The 16,788-nt window shown below is 37.4% G+C and overlaps 1 protein-coding gene across 8 annotated transcripts in view; it reads left to right on the forward strand.

The window, feature by feature from the left end:
- Nucleotides 1-1,617: 1,617 nt before the first annotated feature.
- FASTKD1 (FAST kinase domains 1) overlaps nucleotides 1,618-16,788 on the forward strand; it is a 19,554-nt gene continuing 4,383 nt past the window's right edge. For 2 of the 8 annotated variants that reach the window (XR_004752506.1, XM_035332162.1), the window contains exons 1-14: nucleotides 1,618-1,724; nucleotides 3,106-3,205; nucleotides 4,122-4,626; nucleotides 4,966-5,034; nucleotides 5,968-6,093; nucleotides 7,269-7,667; nucleotides 8,778-8,888; nucleotides 10,041-10,172; nucleotides 11,189-11,675; nucleotides 13,176-13,290; nucleotides 13,958-14,086; nucleotides 14,831-14,962; nucleotides 15,987-16,100; nucleotides 16,394-16,535. Coding sequence is in view for 7 of the 8 variants with exons in the window: in XM_035332162.1 (XP_035188053.1) it covers nucleotides 4,292-4,626; nucleotides 4,966-5,034; nucleotides 5,968-6,093; nucleotides 7,269-7,667; nucleotides 8,778-8,888; nucleotides 10,041-10,172; nucleotides 11,189-11,675; nucleotides 13,176-13,290; nucleotides 13,958-14,086; nucleotides 14,831-14,962; nucleotides 15,987-16,100; nucleotides 16,394-16,535 (2,291 nt within the window). In the remaining variant the exon portion in view is untranslated. The other 6 variants (XM_035332166.1, XM_035332167.1, XM_035332165.1 and 3 more) reach the window with 6 other exon arrangements.

Genomic DNA, 16,788 nt, shown 5'->3' on the forward strand with positions numbered 1-16,788 from the left:
TTTCTGCCAAAAAAAAAGGAAAAAATAGTGACCGACCCCTGTGAGTTATGAAATCCTGAAAAAGTTGGTGATCAGAGTACTGTTTAGTGAATCAATACCAGCTTCAGCACAACATACTTTGGTAAATTTTGTTTTCTTCCCAACTTAAATGTTAAGGCAAGTTAACATTTTTAATTTTCATTACTAATTGATTAGCTAATTGATTTCACCCGAATGCACTTGATGAGCCAAAAGTAAAATATTCAGCATTTTGTAAATTAAAAATGCACGTGATTTGCAGAAGTCCCTACATACAAATATGGAATAGTTTACTTTTATACCGGGAAATTGGATTCCTGGAGTTCCTTGCTAGTTTGCACAAGGCCTGAGATTCTCTTAAAAGGTAAGTGCTAGCCAAAATAGGGCACATTTTACTACTTTGTGAGATTTCCATATTCATAAGCATCCACTATTTGAGGTATAAATATGGTCAACAACAAACAGACAAAACCAAACCAGCTACAAAACAGGCAGTCACTTAACTCAAAAGTTGGTCATGGTGATAATACTGGTTGTGATTTTAGATAGAATGATAACGATCTCAGACTACACCACAGAAGCTAGAAGAATAAATGAGCGCGATGAGTGCCCAGCTTTATCGTTGCCTTAAATCGAATGATGTGACTGACCACATCATTAGCTGTTAAATGGTTTTTGTTATTTTAGATGGTGGTAGAGAGCGTCCAGAAAGATGATCTGGAGCTATATGTACACAATGTAAACAACATACATGTTACAACATATTTTTAAGCTTCTTTTTTTTCTTTTTTTTTTTTTTTTTGGCAAAGCAAAAAAATATATATATAATGTACAAATAAGGTAATGTTAATTCTAGTACAGTGAAGCCAAACACCTGAACTTCACTCATGTTGAATATCAGTCCTAATGTGATTTTTCTGGACGGAGATGGTGTTTCTCCCCCCCAAATACATTATATAAAAGTTGGTTTTGTTAATGGGACCTGAACAGTTGATATTGGCAGGGCGCACCGGGCATGAACCTACAGATAACAATATGGCCTTGGAACTTTAAAAATATTCTTTTATTTCCTTTGGAACGTCTATTTTTTTCCCCTTCTTCTGTACATCTGACAGCTCATGGGAGATGCTGTCTTGGGGCACACACCAAGGCAGTGCAGACGCATGGAGCACCGAGGCTAGGCGATGTGCTTGTTTTAAGCATCCTTCTGTGGCTTGACTGACAGAAGTCTTGCGAAAACGCGAGTTAAGGACTTGTCAGATTCTGCTCTGCGGGCCTAGGGATGCCTTAAAAGTCGCAGACAACACTGATTCCTCGGTTTCCATATTTAATCTTTAAGCCAGCGCCAAGGACGCACCTCGCACCCCGCGGCCGAGGCTGCGCCCCCCCGGGCGGCCGCCACCTCTCGCCACCCAACCGGCGGGCGCCGGCGGCCGGGCCCGGTAGGGGCGGCGGGGCTGGGCCGGGGCCCCCCGGGGCAGCGGTGAGGGCAGGCGGCGTGGGGCCGGGCCCGGGCGAGGGCTCGGCAGGGCCCAGGCCGCCGGGGGAGCGCCGTGCCATTCCCGCCGCCTCTGAAGCGCTTCCGAGTCACCACCGCTCGGCGGGGAAGTGGGAGGCGGCCTCGGAAGGGGAGGTAGAGGAGGAAGGGGAGGAAGGCCGCGTCAGGAGCTACGCGCGTGGCCGCGGCGCGGCTCGCAGGAGGGGAGGTAGCTCTCGGAGAGGGGTGAAAAGCGTCCTGTGTCACATAAGCGGTTCTCTTAATGCTTAATTACCTTAATATTCAACGCCTTTCGTCCTCGGCGCGCAGAGGGCGTACGCGTGTTCTCCTGTGTGGAGGATTTCCTGGCTTACCGTAGTTTGTAATGCAGCCTTGAAAATGCTTACCAAGTTTCAGCCGTTATTAAATGTTTTAAAATAGTTTATTAAATTATTAAATAATTAAAATAATTTGTTGTGCTTTAAGTTTGTATTGGTGTGGTAGATAGAAGAGGATAGTTACTTAGGTAGCTATTCGTTTCCTACTTTTAATCAATGTATTTCTAAGTTTCAAAACATACAATGTTTCCTCTTGGATTTCTTTTAATAAGATATTAAAATTGATTACAACTTAAGTCACGTAAAAGCTTGGGATAAATCCCTTGCATCTGCTAAATACCCTCCAAAAACGCAAATGCTTGAAAACTTCCTGCAGGTTGTTTTCTACAAGGATCCAGTTCCCAGTCACTACCACAGGGGATGCAAGGTCCATTGCAGCACGAGAGGGGGAATGGATGCGTTACCTGGGCTTATGGGGAAATTCCTTGTGAAGTTTCTGTCTTCTCTTTAGCTATTTTATTTACTTCGTTCTGTCTTCTATCTGAGTAGCTTGCCAATGTGGTGGAGAGTAAAGGTCAACTGATAATGTAATTTTTTTGCAACCGTATGGACACATGAAAATAGTGGAACAGTAAACATGGCAAAAATACCCTAATAAAAAACCTTTGCTTAATGTTTTTAAGCATTGTATAAGTTCTTAAAAAACAAGTTTAATTATATGAGCATTCTTTTAAAGGGATTCCTCTGATGCCGTCTTAGTTCTCTAAAAGGATAATAATGAAAAAAAATACTCATTTACAGCTAGAACTCCAGATGTGGTCTTGCAAAAAGATTAAAACTCTGTGCTAGTTTTAAAGCTGTATTTTGTTATCACATCATTAGAGAGGAAATGCATTTTTTTCCTCTTTGTTAACTAGGTAGTTTGTGTAGTTCAGTAATTCTGATAGCAGCTTCTACTTAAAAGCTGTTGGTGGAACAGTCAATGATTTCCCCTTTTGGCTGTGGTCACTATGATTTTCTTTATATATATGCATCTACACTGCAAAAGGGAACAGAGGAAGTATTTTCAAATAAACTTGGAAAATATGTGGGAGCAAAAAATTGCTGAATGATCCTGTAAAAGCGGTCAGTTTAGTACTTGTGACTTTGCTAAGGATTGCTGGATTGTGATTTAACAGTGGCTTGACCAACCTTTGATCTGTATTTTAGCTTATTGAATCCACATTTTAAAATCTCATATGAGAAGTTTTTTTTTCTTTCTTTCTTTCTCAGTAGAGACCTATTACCTGTTGTTGCTTTGGTCTTGATAATGTAAGATTGATGGAATCATGCCTCCAGCTGAAGATCATTCATGTTTTTTGATGGGAATAAGGTATGTTGATAATTTTTGTTTTTAGTGGTAATATTCCCGAAAGCAAGACTTCTAGACTTTCCCATGGTCTCTGAGTTAAGGGAATTTAATGGGTCTTTTTGGTGTACCACAATATTTACCACATCTATGTTCTATGATCTATAGATCATCTATAGATCATCTATGTTCTGCAGCTCAGAACCAATTCCGTAGCTAGTAGAATATGTAACTGTTGGCACTGTATATAAATTGGGAGATATATTAAGAAAAAAATAGTATTTGCCAAACTTCTGTAGATAAAACTGTAGTTTCCACTGTCATTTGGGGAATTAGCTTGTTTTTATTTTGTACAGTGGGTGATTTTAGCTGATGGGACTGATCATCATTCTGTATTACAGATTTGGTGAACCTTTGTGACTAGAAGTCAAATACCAAAGTCTTCAATGTTTACAAGACTTGGTCTAGAGAGAGCAGAGTGAAAAGAAAACGCTGGGAGAGACTCATAGGCAGGGAACGGTAGGCTATTAGTGCGGGCTGGGCAGAGGTGTGGGTCTGGAGTCATCCAGCGATGCCAGCTCAGGAGCTCTTGCTGGCTCACTTCCTTTTACTGCCAACAGTTGTATTTCCTTTCAGTTCCCAGACCCCAGTTTGGGAACATGCTGCCAGCACACTATAGAGCCTATCTTTGCCTTCTCAGTATTAGCATGACAGCACATTTTAGAGGTAGGTTTCTAAATCTGAAAACTTACCACGGAGACAGGTTTTCTTAGCGCTTTTGAGTGTTTTGGTGTACGTTGTTAGGAGGTTCTCTGAGAAGAATTCAGGATGTATGTTTTTCTTAAGCTTATGTTAACTCAGAACATTAAAAAGCAGAGACATTGATTTTTAGTTAGTAGTTATGACTATACGTAACTGCTTTAATTATATCTTACTCCAGGTACCTCAGAATTGAATTATTCGTAATACAGTGGCCCTACTGGATGAAAAGAAAATAATCGTCTGTTTTCCCAGTGCCCAAGTTTGTTCTTTGCAACATGTTTTACTGTGAAAAATGAAAGAAGAAGAATCATTCTGGACACTTTAAAGATAGCTGGTGGACTTAGCAAAATGCTTTGTTTGAGGAAGGTTTGCTTGTTTGCAATGAGACATTACCAAGCTCGAACTCTGAGTGGTGATCTGCTTCTGAGCCAGATAAATAACTGCACCCATGAAGATGAAGTGTTCAGTCTTGTTGGAAGAAACAAGGCCAGGCTTTCTGAAAAGCATGTGGGAATTGCACTGAATGTGCTGTGGCAATTGCAAAAGAAGAAGCCCCTTCTGTTAAGGACTAGTGACTACGTAAGAAATCACTCCCAGTTTCTTGCTCTTTGCATTTTAGCAGAAAACAAGGTAGAACACATGGAAAATGAGGTGATAGTGGACACCCTGTACAGTATTCAGAGGTAGGCAGCGTTATGTTGAATTTCACATCTATACTTTCTGTGAGTCCAGATTCCAACAATGAGGAAACTGGGATACTGTTCTGCCTGAGATTCCGTACTCTGACTGTGTGACAACTTTCTGTGCCTCAATTTGCCAGCTCCAAGCAGGATTGATATGTTTTGCACTCCCAGTAAATGGGGTTATGATTAATGAACTAATGTTTATAATATGTTTTTAGATACATTTGGAGGGAGTGACAGAAACATAAGACATGATACATAATGTGAAGATATGTCTTTGCACGATTTCCTTACAATTCCTGAAGCAAACTTTCAAACTGTTATGTCTTTGTTCTGAAGGCTCAATGTTGAAGACCATGATTCTCTTGCAGAAGTGCTTGTTACAGAAGCATGGAAAAGATTAGAAAGGCAAGTATTGTAATTCTGTGCTTTGTGAAGGGTGTAAGGTGCAGGCATGGATTGCCTCACACAATGCTATTCAGGGTTCTAAAAGAGTATTTACAAGATGATCCAAATATTATGTGAGTATTTTAAGTGTCAGTTGCCTTTTGAAGGTTTTGGATATTGTTTTTATATAATGTTGAGGCTTTAAGTATTGATGGAGTTTGGTACTTGGATGCTGAAGAGATTCAGATATTGCAACAGTGGATGGCTAACAGATTTTGAAATATATTGTCTGTGATTTATGTGTCTGGAGCAAATTGCAAGTTTTAATGTTTGCAATGTTAACTTCGTGCTTGCTGTCCAACTTTGAAATGGTAGTTTGAAATCAGCTAATCAGCTCATCTTAATACTAGTAATATTTTTATTATTATTATTTTAAAATACCAGTATTTTCCCATTGTGATTTTTTTTTCTTTTGATATTGTAATTTTAATTTTTTAATCTCAGGTAATGGCAGGAGCTAGTGTCAGTTTGGGCACCAAGATCACAGAATTGCCTTTCCCAGCTTAACACCTGGGGCATCTTGATAAGTAAATAAATTCAGTATAGTATGAACACAAAATGACATTCAGGTAATAATTTACATCCATTTTAGCTATTTCACAATTTATTGCTTCAGAATGTAATCTTTATAGATCTCTTACAATGATCTGATTAAACTGAATAACTTCCATTGTTTGGAGAGCTGTGTATGCACAATATACTTTCATATAAAGTACCAAGGTATTAAGTTCAAGGTATCGCTGTAGGTGACCAAATAGGAAATGTTGTAAGTATTGTTTCCTTGTTTTGTAATTTGAGTGTAACCTTTTATACAGTTGTTGAATTAGATTTTTGCCTTGTTATTCACTAGAAATAAAAGGTAAATACTCCTTTTTTTCTTTGATGTCTTAACAGACTTAGTTTACCAGCTCTATCAAAATTTGCACTGTGTTTATACAAGCAGCGAAGACAGTTCAGTCCCCTAATTGGCAAAATAGCTCATATAGTGGACAAGAAACTAGATTCTATGGAGGATATAAGGTAAGTGTCAAGAGTGAAATTGAGTAGCATGAGAAGCAATATGTCACAACTGCTGGGGTTTCTTTGTTAAACACTTCCCATTTTTCTTAACTGAAGTTTTTTTTTTTTCTTTTTTTTTTTTTTTTTCTCCAGTTTGGGCTTTTCATGGACAGGTTTCCTCAGGTGACTCAATTTTCCCAATTACTTTTTGAAGAGTTTCTCTATAACCAATCTAAGTGCTTAATTAAAACTAATGTTCCACTTAGAGTGGAAAAACAGCAGGTATTTCTTTAACCAGATTCTAAATTTTACATGGAGTTTTTTGAGAATTTAGAGGCTAGTGATTCACTAGAAGTTGTCTCTCTACCTTGAGATGAATAGTTTCTCTCTTACGACATTAGTGTAGTTTATTATTGTGAGTAGCAATATGGAATCTTAAAGCAGTGACATTTTTTTTAGACTGTTTTTTGACAAGTTAATGAATCAATTCTCTCACTAAGGTATTTATTGGATTACCTTAATATTAAAATCACTTAAAACCTGTCTCCCTAGTCAAAAGAGTCTGAGCTTCTTTTTCGTGCCTCTGTTCTGTCTGGGCCATTTTAGTAAAGGCTGCTCTAGGCTGCTCTTTTTTTCTGCTTTGTACAGCACCACCACCAGTCCCAACTTTTTTTTTTTTTTAATTTTATTTTTTTACAGATATGGGAAGCCAGTTTATGAAACTAACTGTATGAGACGGCATTTCTTTAAAGGATTGATTCTCCTTAGTTTTTAATTATCCCCTTAGGAAGGGAATTTTTCTTTAGGAGTGGTAGTGACTAGTTTCCCCAGTCTGTCTCTTGAGGATTGATTGGGTTTCTTTAGTTTTCATTGAACATCAAAGATCTTTTTGCATATTTGAATAGGGGAAGTCAGGGGTTTGCATTAGGCAAACACTTGTATCATAAACAACTTTGTCAGAGGTGATTGGAAAATCACAGACATTTCAGTAATTCACTGAAAGCAGATTTTTGAAATTATTTAGACAAGAGATTTTTGCTTAGATATTTTTTTGTACATTAGATTTAAAATTCTTCATGACACAGAAGTCAATGACATTCTAACATTCATTTCTTTGGCTAGTTTATTTAAAAAGTCTGAAATGTATTACTTGCAATGTTCAATCTGTAAGCATAAAATCTTTTGAATCTTTTTAGGATTTTGTCAGTTTTGATGATCAGCATATCTGATGTTATCTCACAGAGTTTTCGAGATCGATTACTACAGAAGGCTGAACAGCTCTTAAGAGAAGAGGATGAAGTCTACTTCAATTACGCCAAAAGAATAATACAGTTTCTTCAAAATGTTAAACTGACATACTATCCATTGCTAGAAAAATGTAATAAGATTTTCCTTAAAAGTGTCTCCCGGCTTGATTTACACAATATTAGTATTATTTTTGGACTGTATGAGCAGCTGGGTTTTGACAGTACTGAATTCCGCTTGGTTGCTAAACAGCTTCTGTCTGAATCGATAGATGATTATCACAATCCTGAAATCTTTGTTAAATTATTTTATATTCTTGGGCCTATGGCTGGATCCAAGGTGAGAGAAAGGTAAGTTTATTAACAATTTTGTCTTATTTATGACTTACACGTAATCTTCAACACAAATTGAAAATACTGTAGCATCTCAACGAATTTCTGAGTCTACCCATGAGCTGAGCATTAGGTTTTCTAGTTGTAACTTTATAGCAATGAATTATTTCATTCTGGAAACACTGTCATAGCGGTTTGTCTTAACACAGTTGCATCAAAAGCTGGATCTAATAAACAAAGGGGAGTGGGAATACTGTTATTCAAGGCCATCTTGCAGCTCTGTCTCTTAAGCTGTATTATTTCCTTTCATAGGGTATGATGGTAACAAACTTACTGCCTTTCCCCTGACAAATACATTCAGTAGCATCTGTTGCTTTTTCCTTTTAAGATTTGCAGTAGCTGAAACAGTCTGAGCCCTGTCCTATCTCAGTTTGCTGTACATCCTATCCTATATGAAAGGATGGCAGCAGGGAACCCTCCAGCATTAATTTAGCAATTAGAGCATGGTATTGTGTGGCAGATCTTGCTCTGCCTGTTTGTCTTGCACCACAAAATCCTCTTTGGGGGTGCTGTTAGTCGTGGATCTCTCAAAGTCTTTGGTTTTAGGCAGAATTTGCTATATTAATTATGATTAGTCATATTATTAGGCTTTTCTTCATGAGCATTTACTTCTATTCAGATCTCTGGATATACTGTACAATCAGTTATGAAAGCCTGTACTGGTTTTGCCACAGGTGGCCAAAACCATTTCCTAGATCTTTTTGTACTTTTTGTTGAAGGTCAAAATGAGGCAGAAAGTTATTAGTCTTATTTGCCTCAGAACAACTCGTGTTTGATTCTGTTATCTGTAGTTTGCTGATTGATGGTGAATTGTTTAGTGCCTTAGAGCATCTAAGTACTGGACTCGCTGTCCTGATGTAGTACCTTTGCATATCTATCTGTGCCATAGATCTTTTGACATACTGTTCAGAAGAAGAGTTCACAAAACAAAGGCCCTTGGTTTTCCTATATTTCCTAAAGTAGTCTGTTGGTTCTTTTTCCTCCCAGACAAAGAACATTGTTACAATCTTTGCTCCATCGTTTCAACAGTTTTGCTTTGGAAAATAAATCTTTTCTTTTCCTCTTTAGGTTGCTAGTAACTGCAGCGCACATGGCAGAAGGATTTAGCAGTCATCAGGTGTTGGTGATACTAAAGACAATGCAGAAAATGAAATGTAGAAATTCTCATCTACTCAAAAAGTAATTTTTTTTATACTATTAAGTAGTTTTCTTCTATAAACAAATTATTTCCATGTAGTATGAAAAACTATGTAATATCCCATTAGGAGTGGAGAGTGTGTCACTTACATACAAAAGCATACACTCTGTATGTAATTAGTGACTCCAGACTTGAGAATATCACACCTTGTCCCAGAAGTAGTTGAGACAGTTCAGGAATTTCGTAGAAGGGCATTTGAATCCTATCAAGTTAATATAATACAACTTTTAGCTTCTTTACTGTTATGTGATCTTTTCTGAATAAACTTATTCTCTAACAATTACTGTAAATTTATGAGAGAAATGAGAATATATTAAGTTGCAGAGAACATGTTCTATCTTAGGGACACACTACTGATGTGAGTTGTTTCTTCAAAAGTTATTGTACTCTAATTTGAACTAAGTTGTACTGTTAAGAACCCAAGCTAGATTTTCTGTAATTGTAATTTGAACATGGTTTATTGGAGAGGTACTATCTTTGTTACAGTGAGGGGGTAAGCAATTGAGGTTTTAGGCACATGAGACTGTCATCAGATATGTGATATGGAACAGAGATAAAAGCAGGTTATGAGCACTCCAGATTGAACATAATTGTATGAATCAGGTAGATCCTTGTAAGACAAGTGTAGCAGTGTGGTATTGGTGGGAAAACCAGGTGAATTTATGCTTTTTCTCCTTGAATCTCACTGTCTAAAAAAGTTCTTAATAGAAATCATTACCACACTATACAAATCTAGACAACTCTGGCAGTTTTAGACCAACATAAATGTAGCAACACTACAGTTACAGTTTAGATGAGTATGGTTGTGCTGAACCTGGCAGTGGTGGTCTGGTTTTTCCCACTCTTGGTTCACTCATCCCAATGATTGTAAATTCTGTATCAGAAGTAATTAGAGTGGAGTAGCTGTTTTGCTGTGATAGTAGATTACATAACTAAAGCCATCAGCTGGAGAGAGGCTGTTGCATCTAAGTGGAGCACCATCAAAACTGAGGTGGAGAGGAGTGCAGGTGTATACAACCCTCCACTTAGGGACTGCGCAACATGGGACACCCCTTTTTCATATGGGATGTTGTGTTTTGCAGTATCTTTTGCATTTATATAATACCATGTCATCTTTTTCTGTTTGTTTTCAGAATGGTTTCTGTTCTGCACAAACACTTGGATAGCTATCATGTATTGCAGTTGATAAAGTTAACGCAGTATTTGATGTTTTTGCGTTGCCACGATCAGGAGCTGTTTGCCAAACTAAAAACGTTGCTATATGGGTAAGTGTGTATTCTTGAAAAAGTAATGGCCTATTTAATTGAAGTATTACATGGTTGTCTACTAAGTATTTTAAATAACAAGCTAAAATGTTGAATTGTTTTCAGGAAATACGAAGAAGTAACAAACTTAAAACAATTTGATTCTGTGAACACACATCAAAGGACAGAAATGGATATTGTCTCAACTGTAGACCTAGCAGTATCTGCTAATAAATTTGATATATCTTTAAAATAGATTTTCTTCCCCCTCCATTGGCCACTGCAAAGTAAAGACATTGAACAGGAAATTTTGACCGGTACTTTATAGGAAGGCTATGCATTACTGTCTCCTTTGATACTTGAAGGTACAAGTAATGAAAAGTATATAGTAAGGGTGTCCTGGTGGGAACAAGTGAAAGTATGAAATAGAAGTAGTATTCTGTTGATGGAAGAACTTCCTAGTTCTCGTGGTTATGAAGTTGCCACAGAGAACAGGAAATTCTGGAATTGCGGGAAAAGAGATCTGCCACCATTGCTTTCACTTCTCAGCCTCTAGGAGTGAAGTGCCCTGGCTGAACGTGCTTTTTCTGTGGATGATACCTTTGTTCCTCAGGCATCTCAGAACTTGGTGCTCCCCAGGATGCCTGCTAAGAAGTTCATTTGGCAGTCACAGAAATTATCCAGGCCCTAGAAACCCACAGACTCAGTTAACAGGGCAGATCTTCTATCCTTATTAAGGACTTCTGTGTTCTCAGTAACACTTGAAGCCTCACGGGCTAAGATGCCCCCGTCACCTTCCTTTTTTCAATTTTGAATAAATTAGAAGGAAGAAGTTAATCTTGGAATGAAAAAAACTGGTAGTCACTCTCTATGTGAACTTCTACAATATCATTTATTTTGTACTTCTGCTATGCTTGAAACAATGTGCTGCTCTTGACTTTTCAAATAGAATTTTCATGCATGTAATGTACTAATTTATTTTAACATTTGCAATGTGTCAGTGCTGATGGTCTATTTTTCCTTTCCATCTCTTCCAGTTTTTTAAAATCTAGTTTCATACCTGCTGATACTGCTGCAATAATTCGTGTTCTGGCCATGTTTCCTTCCTCTCAAGTAGAAGAAATCACTGTAAACAAAGCAACGGCAATTCTACCTCAGTGCAGTCTCCATCATTTGAATTATATTGCTACAGCTCTTGTCAAATGGAATCACTATGACCAGTTGCACTGGCAAAACACTTCAGAGCTATGTGTAAAGCTTCTGCAGAAAATAAATGACTGTGGATTTCAGAGGCTTCATAAAGCCGGGAACTTAAATCTTCTGTTGGAAGAACTCACACATCTGAATGGAGAGTGGTTTCAGGAGGTCATCAGGGAGGAAACTGTGGCCACATGTCAGCGCTTGATAGACCAAGTAACATGGGCAAATGTATTACAGCTGTCTTTTTTTCTCATAAAAACAAACCACTGCTGTCCTTCATTACTTGACAGAATAGCATCTGTGACTGTTGAAAATACAGACAAGGTATTACTATTTTTCTTTCCATCTACTGTGTAAGTTACTCAGTAAGAAGAGGACAGATTAGTAGCAAATGGAACAGGATTAAAGCCATAAAAATCCATTGACTGTTTTTACCTGAAGCTTTCAGGTTTTACCCGTTTTTTTTTGTTTGTTTTTTTTCTCTCTCTTGAATCTACCATTTCAAGTGAGTGAGGATTTTGAGTAAACATAAAAATAAAAATAAAAGGAATGATCTTAGGTAGTGTATGCAAGTCATCTTTTTAGCTCACTTGCAGGAGTTTTATATGAAGCAATTTCTAATTTCATTCCATTAATACAGATTTTAAATACAGATTTGGACTTGGCTACTGTTTTTTAAGTAGATACTTAGATTGCTGTAGCTGTTCCTTATTTTCCATGATACTCACAGCTTTATAACAGTATTTATGTGTTGGGCCAGAGGTCATTCTAGCTTAGAATCCAGGCTTTGGCAAATGTGAGAACAGTTTGGTAGCAAGGACAAATAAAGGTCTTGAGATCCTCTCCCTGGAACAGCCTTCCACCAATGGTGAGATTTTGTAGGCTAAAGATGGCCTATGGATAATCCTCTTTAATAGCTGTTATTGGATCTGTCCTACACTTTTTTTTTTTTTTTTCCTGGATTTGAATCTACTTATTTTTTAAGCCTTTACAAAATGACACGCTGGTGATGATTTTTTTTAATAAGTTAATCATGATTGTTTAAAAGCATTTCCTTCCATTCCTTAAACATGAAGCCTGAAAGTTTCAGTAAATAACATGAATGAAACATTCACCTTCTCCACAGCTATATGCTATAAACAATGTAGTGTGGCTGTATGTGGAAACATACACTCCCAGTACCTTTTCTAGTTCTAAATCCTTCTTGAAGGAGGGGGGTGGAGGACTAGAATAGCAGAGTGATAGGGATTTCTCCTGAGCATTGAATTGACGTGTTTCAGAGAACAAGCCACAGTTGAAGAGTTTTCTTCAGTGTAACTCTTTTTGGAGCTCATCTGTGCATTCAGGTTTACATTTAACCATCTTTAAATATTTCTTTTATCTTGTTACAGTATAGCCACATGACATTGTTTTTTCATTACCCATTCTTGTGTGGATCTCCTCAGTACCCTGTCTTTTTGGTCAAAATTACTGTGTTTTCCTGCTTTTTTCAATTTTTTGAAAATTTACAGTTTTTTCTTGTGATAGCGTAGTTTCTTTAAGAGTGTTGGATGGAAACCTTTTTAAGAACTTACAGTCTAAGCATACAGTAACACTTGGATTATTTACGTAAAATAGATTTTGATTTTTAGCCATAGTTGCAATTTTAATGACTTGCACATTTTATTATTTTATTCATTTTTCTCCAGTAAAAGCTAAGGACCAAAAAAAAGAGTCTTAGTCTCCCAGTTCTGAACGAATTACAAAACCATTTTTATTATAAAGCAATATTAGAATATTTTACACTAGCTTAATTTGGAATGTCTTTTTTTCTCTCTTCCCCAGATCCACCCCTTTGAAATGTATTTTATTCTCTGCCTTTTCTCTGTTCTGAACTATGATCCACCTGGCAATGAAGAGTTCTTTGAGAGTTGTATCCAACATCTTACTTCTAACTTAAGTAAGTGCATTAGAAAAACATACGTTGAGTAACATAGACATTTTATTTTTGCTGGACAAGAATGGGATTAAGATGGCATTTTTTAAGCCAGGGGAAAAATTGTGTCTATATGTTACTACTGATATTCTACAAGATTGAATGTATGTTTTATTGGGTTTTCTAGCTTCATTTCACTCTTTAAAAATTGCTATTAATAAGGGAATAGCGAAGTATCTTGAGCATAGGATAAAACAAATGAAAAGTCTGATTAATGTACTATGCTGCTATTGGAAATAATTGTTTTGTCACTCCCCAAGGAAACATTAGTTGAGGACAGGACACATTTATAGTTCATCACAAAGAAGTGACTAAGTTGTAGGGGAAAATGTATGGCCACTCAATTTTTTCTTTTTTGTTTGATGATACGGCGTAATGGAAGTGCAAAAAAAATGTTAGCTACTGAAATGTTGTGGAGTTGCCTTTTTAAGACAGAGTTGTTTCCTCCTGCAAAGAACTGGCAACTGTTATCTTACACTTTGGTACAGTTAGCAGAGGTACCCCTTAATCTGCGTATGTGTTCATTTAGTATGTTAAGACAGAAACTTAGATGAGTTGAGGTGCAGGAGAACATGGCAAGTCCTTTCTATGTCATGCTGTGTTAACACTGATTTCCATTTGGCTTTTAAAGGTTGTTTTGAAACTCACCACTTGGTGCTGCTTGGTCATGTTTTGGCTGTGGCTGGTTATTTTCCTCCAGCTCTGATAAAGACAATATTTAATGTTTCTTTCCTAAGCAAATTGGATGCTCAACTTGAAGGTAAATATCTAGCTCTGATGAATTTGTTTATGTAGTGTTTGACATAAAATGAAATTGTGGACATACATATGACTTCAGAAGTAGACTTATTCTTTAAATCATTTGGTGTTCTGGAAAAAACCCTCTATGTAATCTAGTCAGTATTTGAAGGCTAGAAGGGAAGGAATGAACAAAAATCTGTGCTTTGTTTTAAAATACTGATATATTACAGATGTTGCTGCCAGATGAGGGGTTCATTCAAACATTTTATAGTCAACTTATTGCAATCAGTATATTCAATTTTATTGGGAATAAAATTACCTGAATGTAGTATTATTGCAAGAAAGAGTCATAGTCCAAAGGTCAAGAAATAATGTGGAATTCTTACCCGTAAGAAATTAGTCTCATTGGTCTCTTCTCCCTAAGTAAGAGACTGAGTGTTTGTTTGACTGTTTCCTGCCCTTGTTTGCTATAGATGCACTACTGACATTTTGCCATCCATCACCTAACTAAAAGTTAAATGATGAGAGAGTTTAAATTGCTACTTTCTGTCATGCTATTGTTCCTAATATTGAGCAACATTTATTTTTTTGCTTTTCTTTAAAGGATTTTTGAGAAGCTTTTAAAAATTTTGCGGCGAGAATTTTATAAATAGTATAGTGCACAGATACCCCTATCTTTAGTATTCAGAGGTAGCCAGCTAGTAAAATGTAATGCGTTTTTCACACTTCAGTTCACAGCTTTTTTTTACTTTGTTTAATTTAGTCCTGTCTGATGCCTTAAAGCAGAGGGTCCGCTCACGCCTTATGAAACTGAACAGAGCAGTCTGTCTGGAATGCCCAGAGTTTCACATCCCTTGGTTTCATGAGCACTATTGCCACCATATCTTTTATACAGGTAAGTAGTTTAGGAGGGGAAAAACTGCCCTTGTAATAATCTGTTTTCAACAATCTGCTAAGCACTTGTTCTAAAACTTTCCTGCTGACAATAGCACACAATAGAAGCTCAGAAAGGCACACCCCAATTATCCACCAAGGGTATGTTCTTGAAAAGTGTAAGCATATTAATGCACTTAAGAGGGGATATCTATACCTAAGAAATACAATTTATATACACAGAGATGGTATATATGACATAGAGGATGAGGCAGGAACAGGATCATCAGGATTGTCTACTAGAGTAGATGCTGTGTTTTCAGAATGGATCACTGATCCCTACTTCACTTAGGAGGATGATCTCTTAGGGTGAGCATTTTTGCTGCCTCCTTTTAACTCACTGCTGTCATCTTCCTCAGAAGAATCAATGTCCATCAAGGCTGAGAGATGGAGTAGTTAAGTGTTCAGCTTCATAGATGTAGGAGCTGAGATCTTTGAGAACAGTGACCATTTCGGAAAGTCTAGCCAATACAAACCCAGTATCTCCTCCATTAATTCTTAAGGAGTGATCTACTTTGCAAACTCATCAGCGTTACCTACGAGACTGAAGATATTTAATGGAGCAAGGTATTAAACAATATGAAATAGGTAGAGCAGTGATGGATAGTGGGGTATCCCCATAAGAGATGCAAAATAAGTAAATGCTTATTTAACAGTCTAAGCAAGATTAAAAACAAATAAAAGTGAAACCTGAAAACAGCTCCAACCAGAAGCCAAAGTATTTGTCGAATGTGAGTGGGAAAATTCAGGATGGAAAGTCTGGATTTGCAATTTGTGCACCTAGTACGTTAGTAGGCACCTGTCACTTTCCACCCAAAATGTGATTATATGATCTCTGAGTTATGATGGAATGACACCAGGGAACAGTGGAAAAGCTTCTTCAATTCAGTGGGCTGGCTCTCAAAAATGCAGTGTCACAAAGTTCTATTTCAAAATGTTGGTTGTTGTGCATTTTGATATGTGAATTCTTTATTTTGTCATTACAGGTAGGAGCCGAATAAATCCACTGCGACAGCATGTTCACAAAATGCTGGCGGAGATCTTAGGAGGGAGCCATTATACAAGAGTGTCTGTTCTCACACCATACTACTATGAAATAGGTGAGAATTTACTCCTTTAAGGATTGCTATGGAGACTGCTGATACCACTATCATCACCAAAGTTAGGAAGCCTCTGGGGCTGTGGATTCTAAGGCCCCAGGATACTGCAAAGAAGAAACTGCTGTTTTGGCAGTTAGTACAGAACACATTTTCTAAAAACGTTATGTAATACAGATACAAATGTTGGATACTGCTAATTATGATTGTCACTTAGTTTTTCTGAATATAAACACTATGCTGATCAAATTATGTTTCCTTTTTCAGTCTGTAAACAGAGTTGTGTTTTCTCACAGATTTTGAGTGCATTCTGGATAAAAATAAAAAGCCTCTTTCCTATATGGCTCAGAATATACTTCTGGGTGCTTTGGAGGGAATACACTGGAGACATGACATCAAAGTTGAAGGGAGAAATGCTCTGCCACCAGGGGCTCAGAGGTTAGTGCCTGGAATTCTTATATGAGTTCTTCCCAGTTTAGGTCAAGTTTAGTCCAGGTTTTAGATGGGTTTGTCCTAAATAGTTGGTGGAATCCCTGGGCTGTTTATTTTTCTGTTCCTTTTTCCAAAGCCTTTATTAGGTGTAGCCTTCCTAGGTGTGGTGGGTTGGCCCCAGTGGGTAAGCTTCCCCCACTGGGTAAGCTTACTGGGTAAGCTTTCCCCCAGTGGGTAAGCTTTCCCCCAGTGGGTAAGC

Source organism: Oxyura jamaicensis, chromosome 7 (genome assembly GCF_011077185.1).
Source record: "Oxyura jamaicensis isolate SHBP4307 breed ruddy duck chromosome 7, BPBGC_Ojam_1.0, whole genome shotgun sequence".
NCBI lineage: Eukaryota > Metazoa > Chordata > Aves > Anseriformes > Anatidae > Oxyura > Oxyura jamaicensis.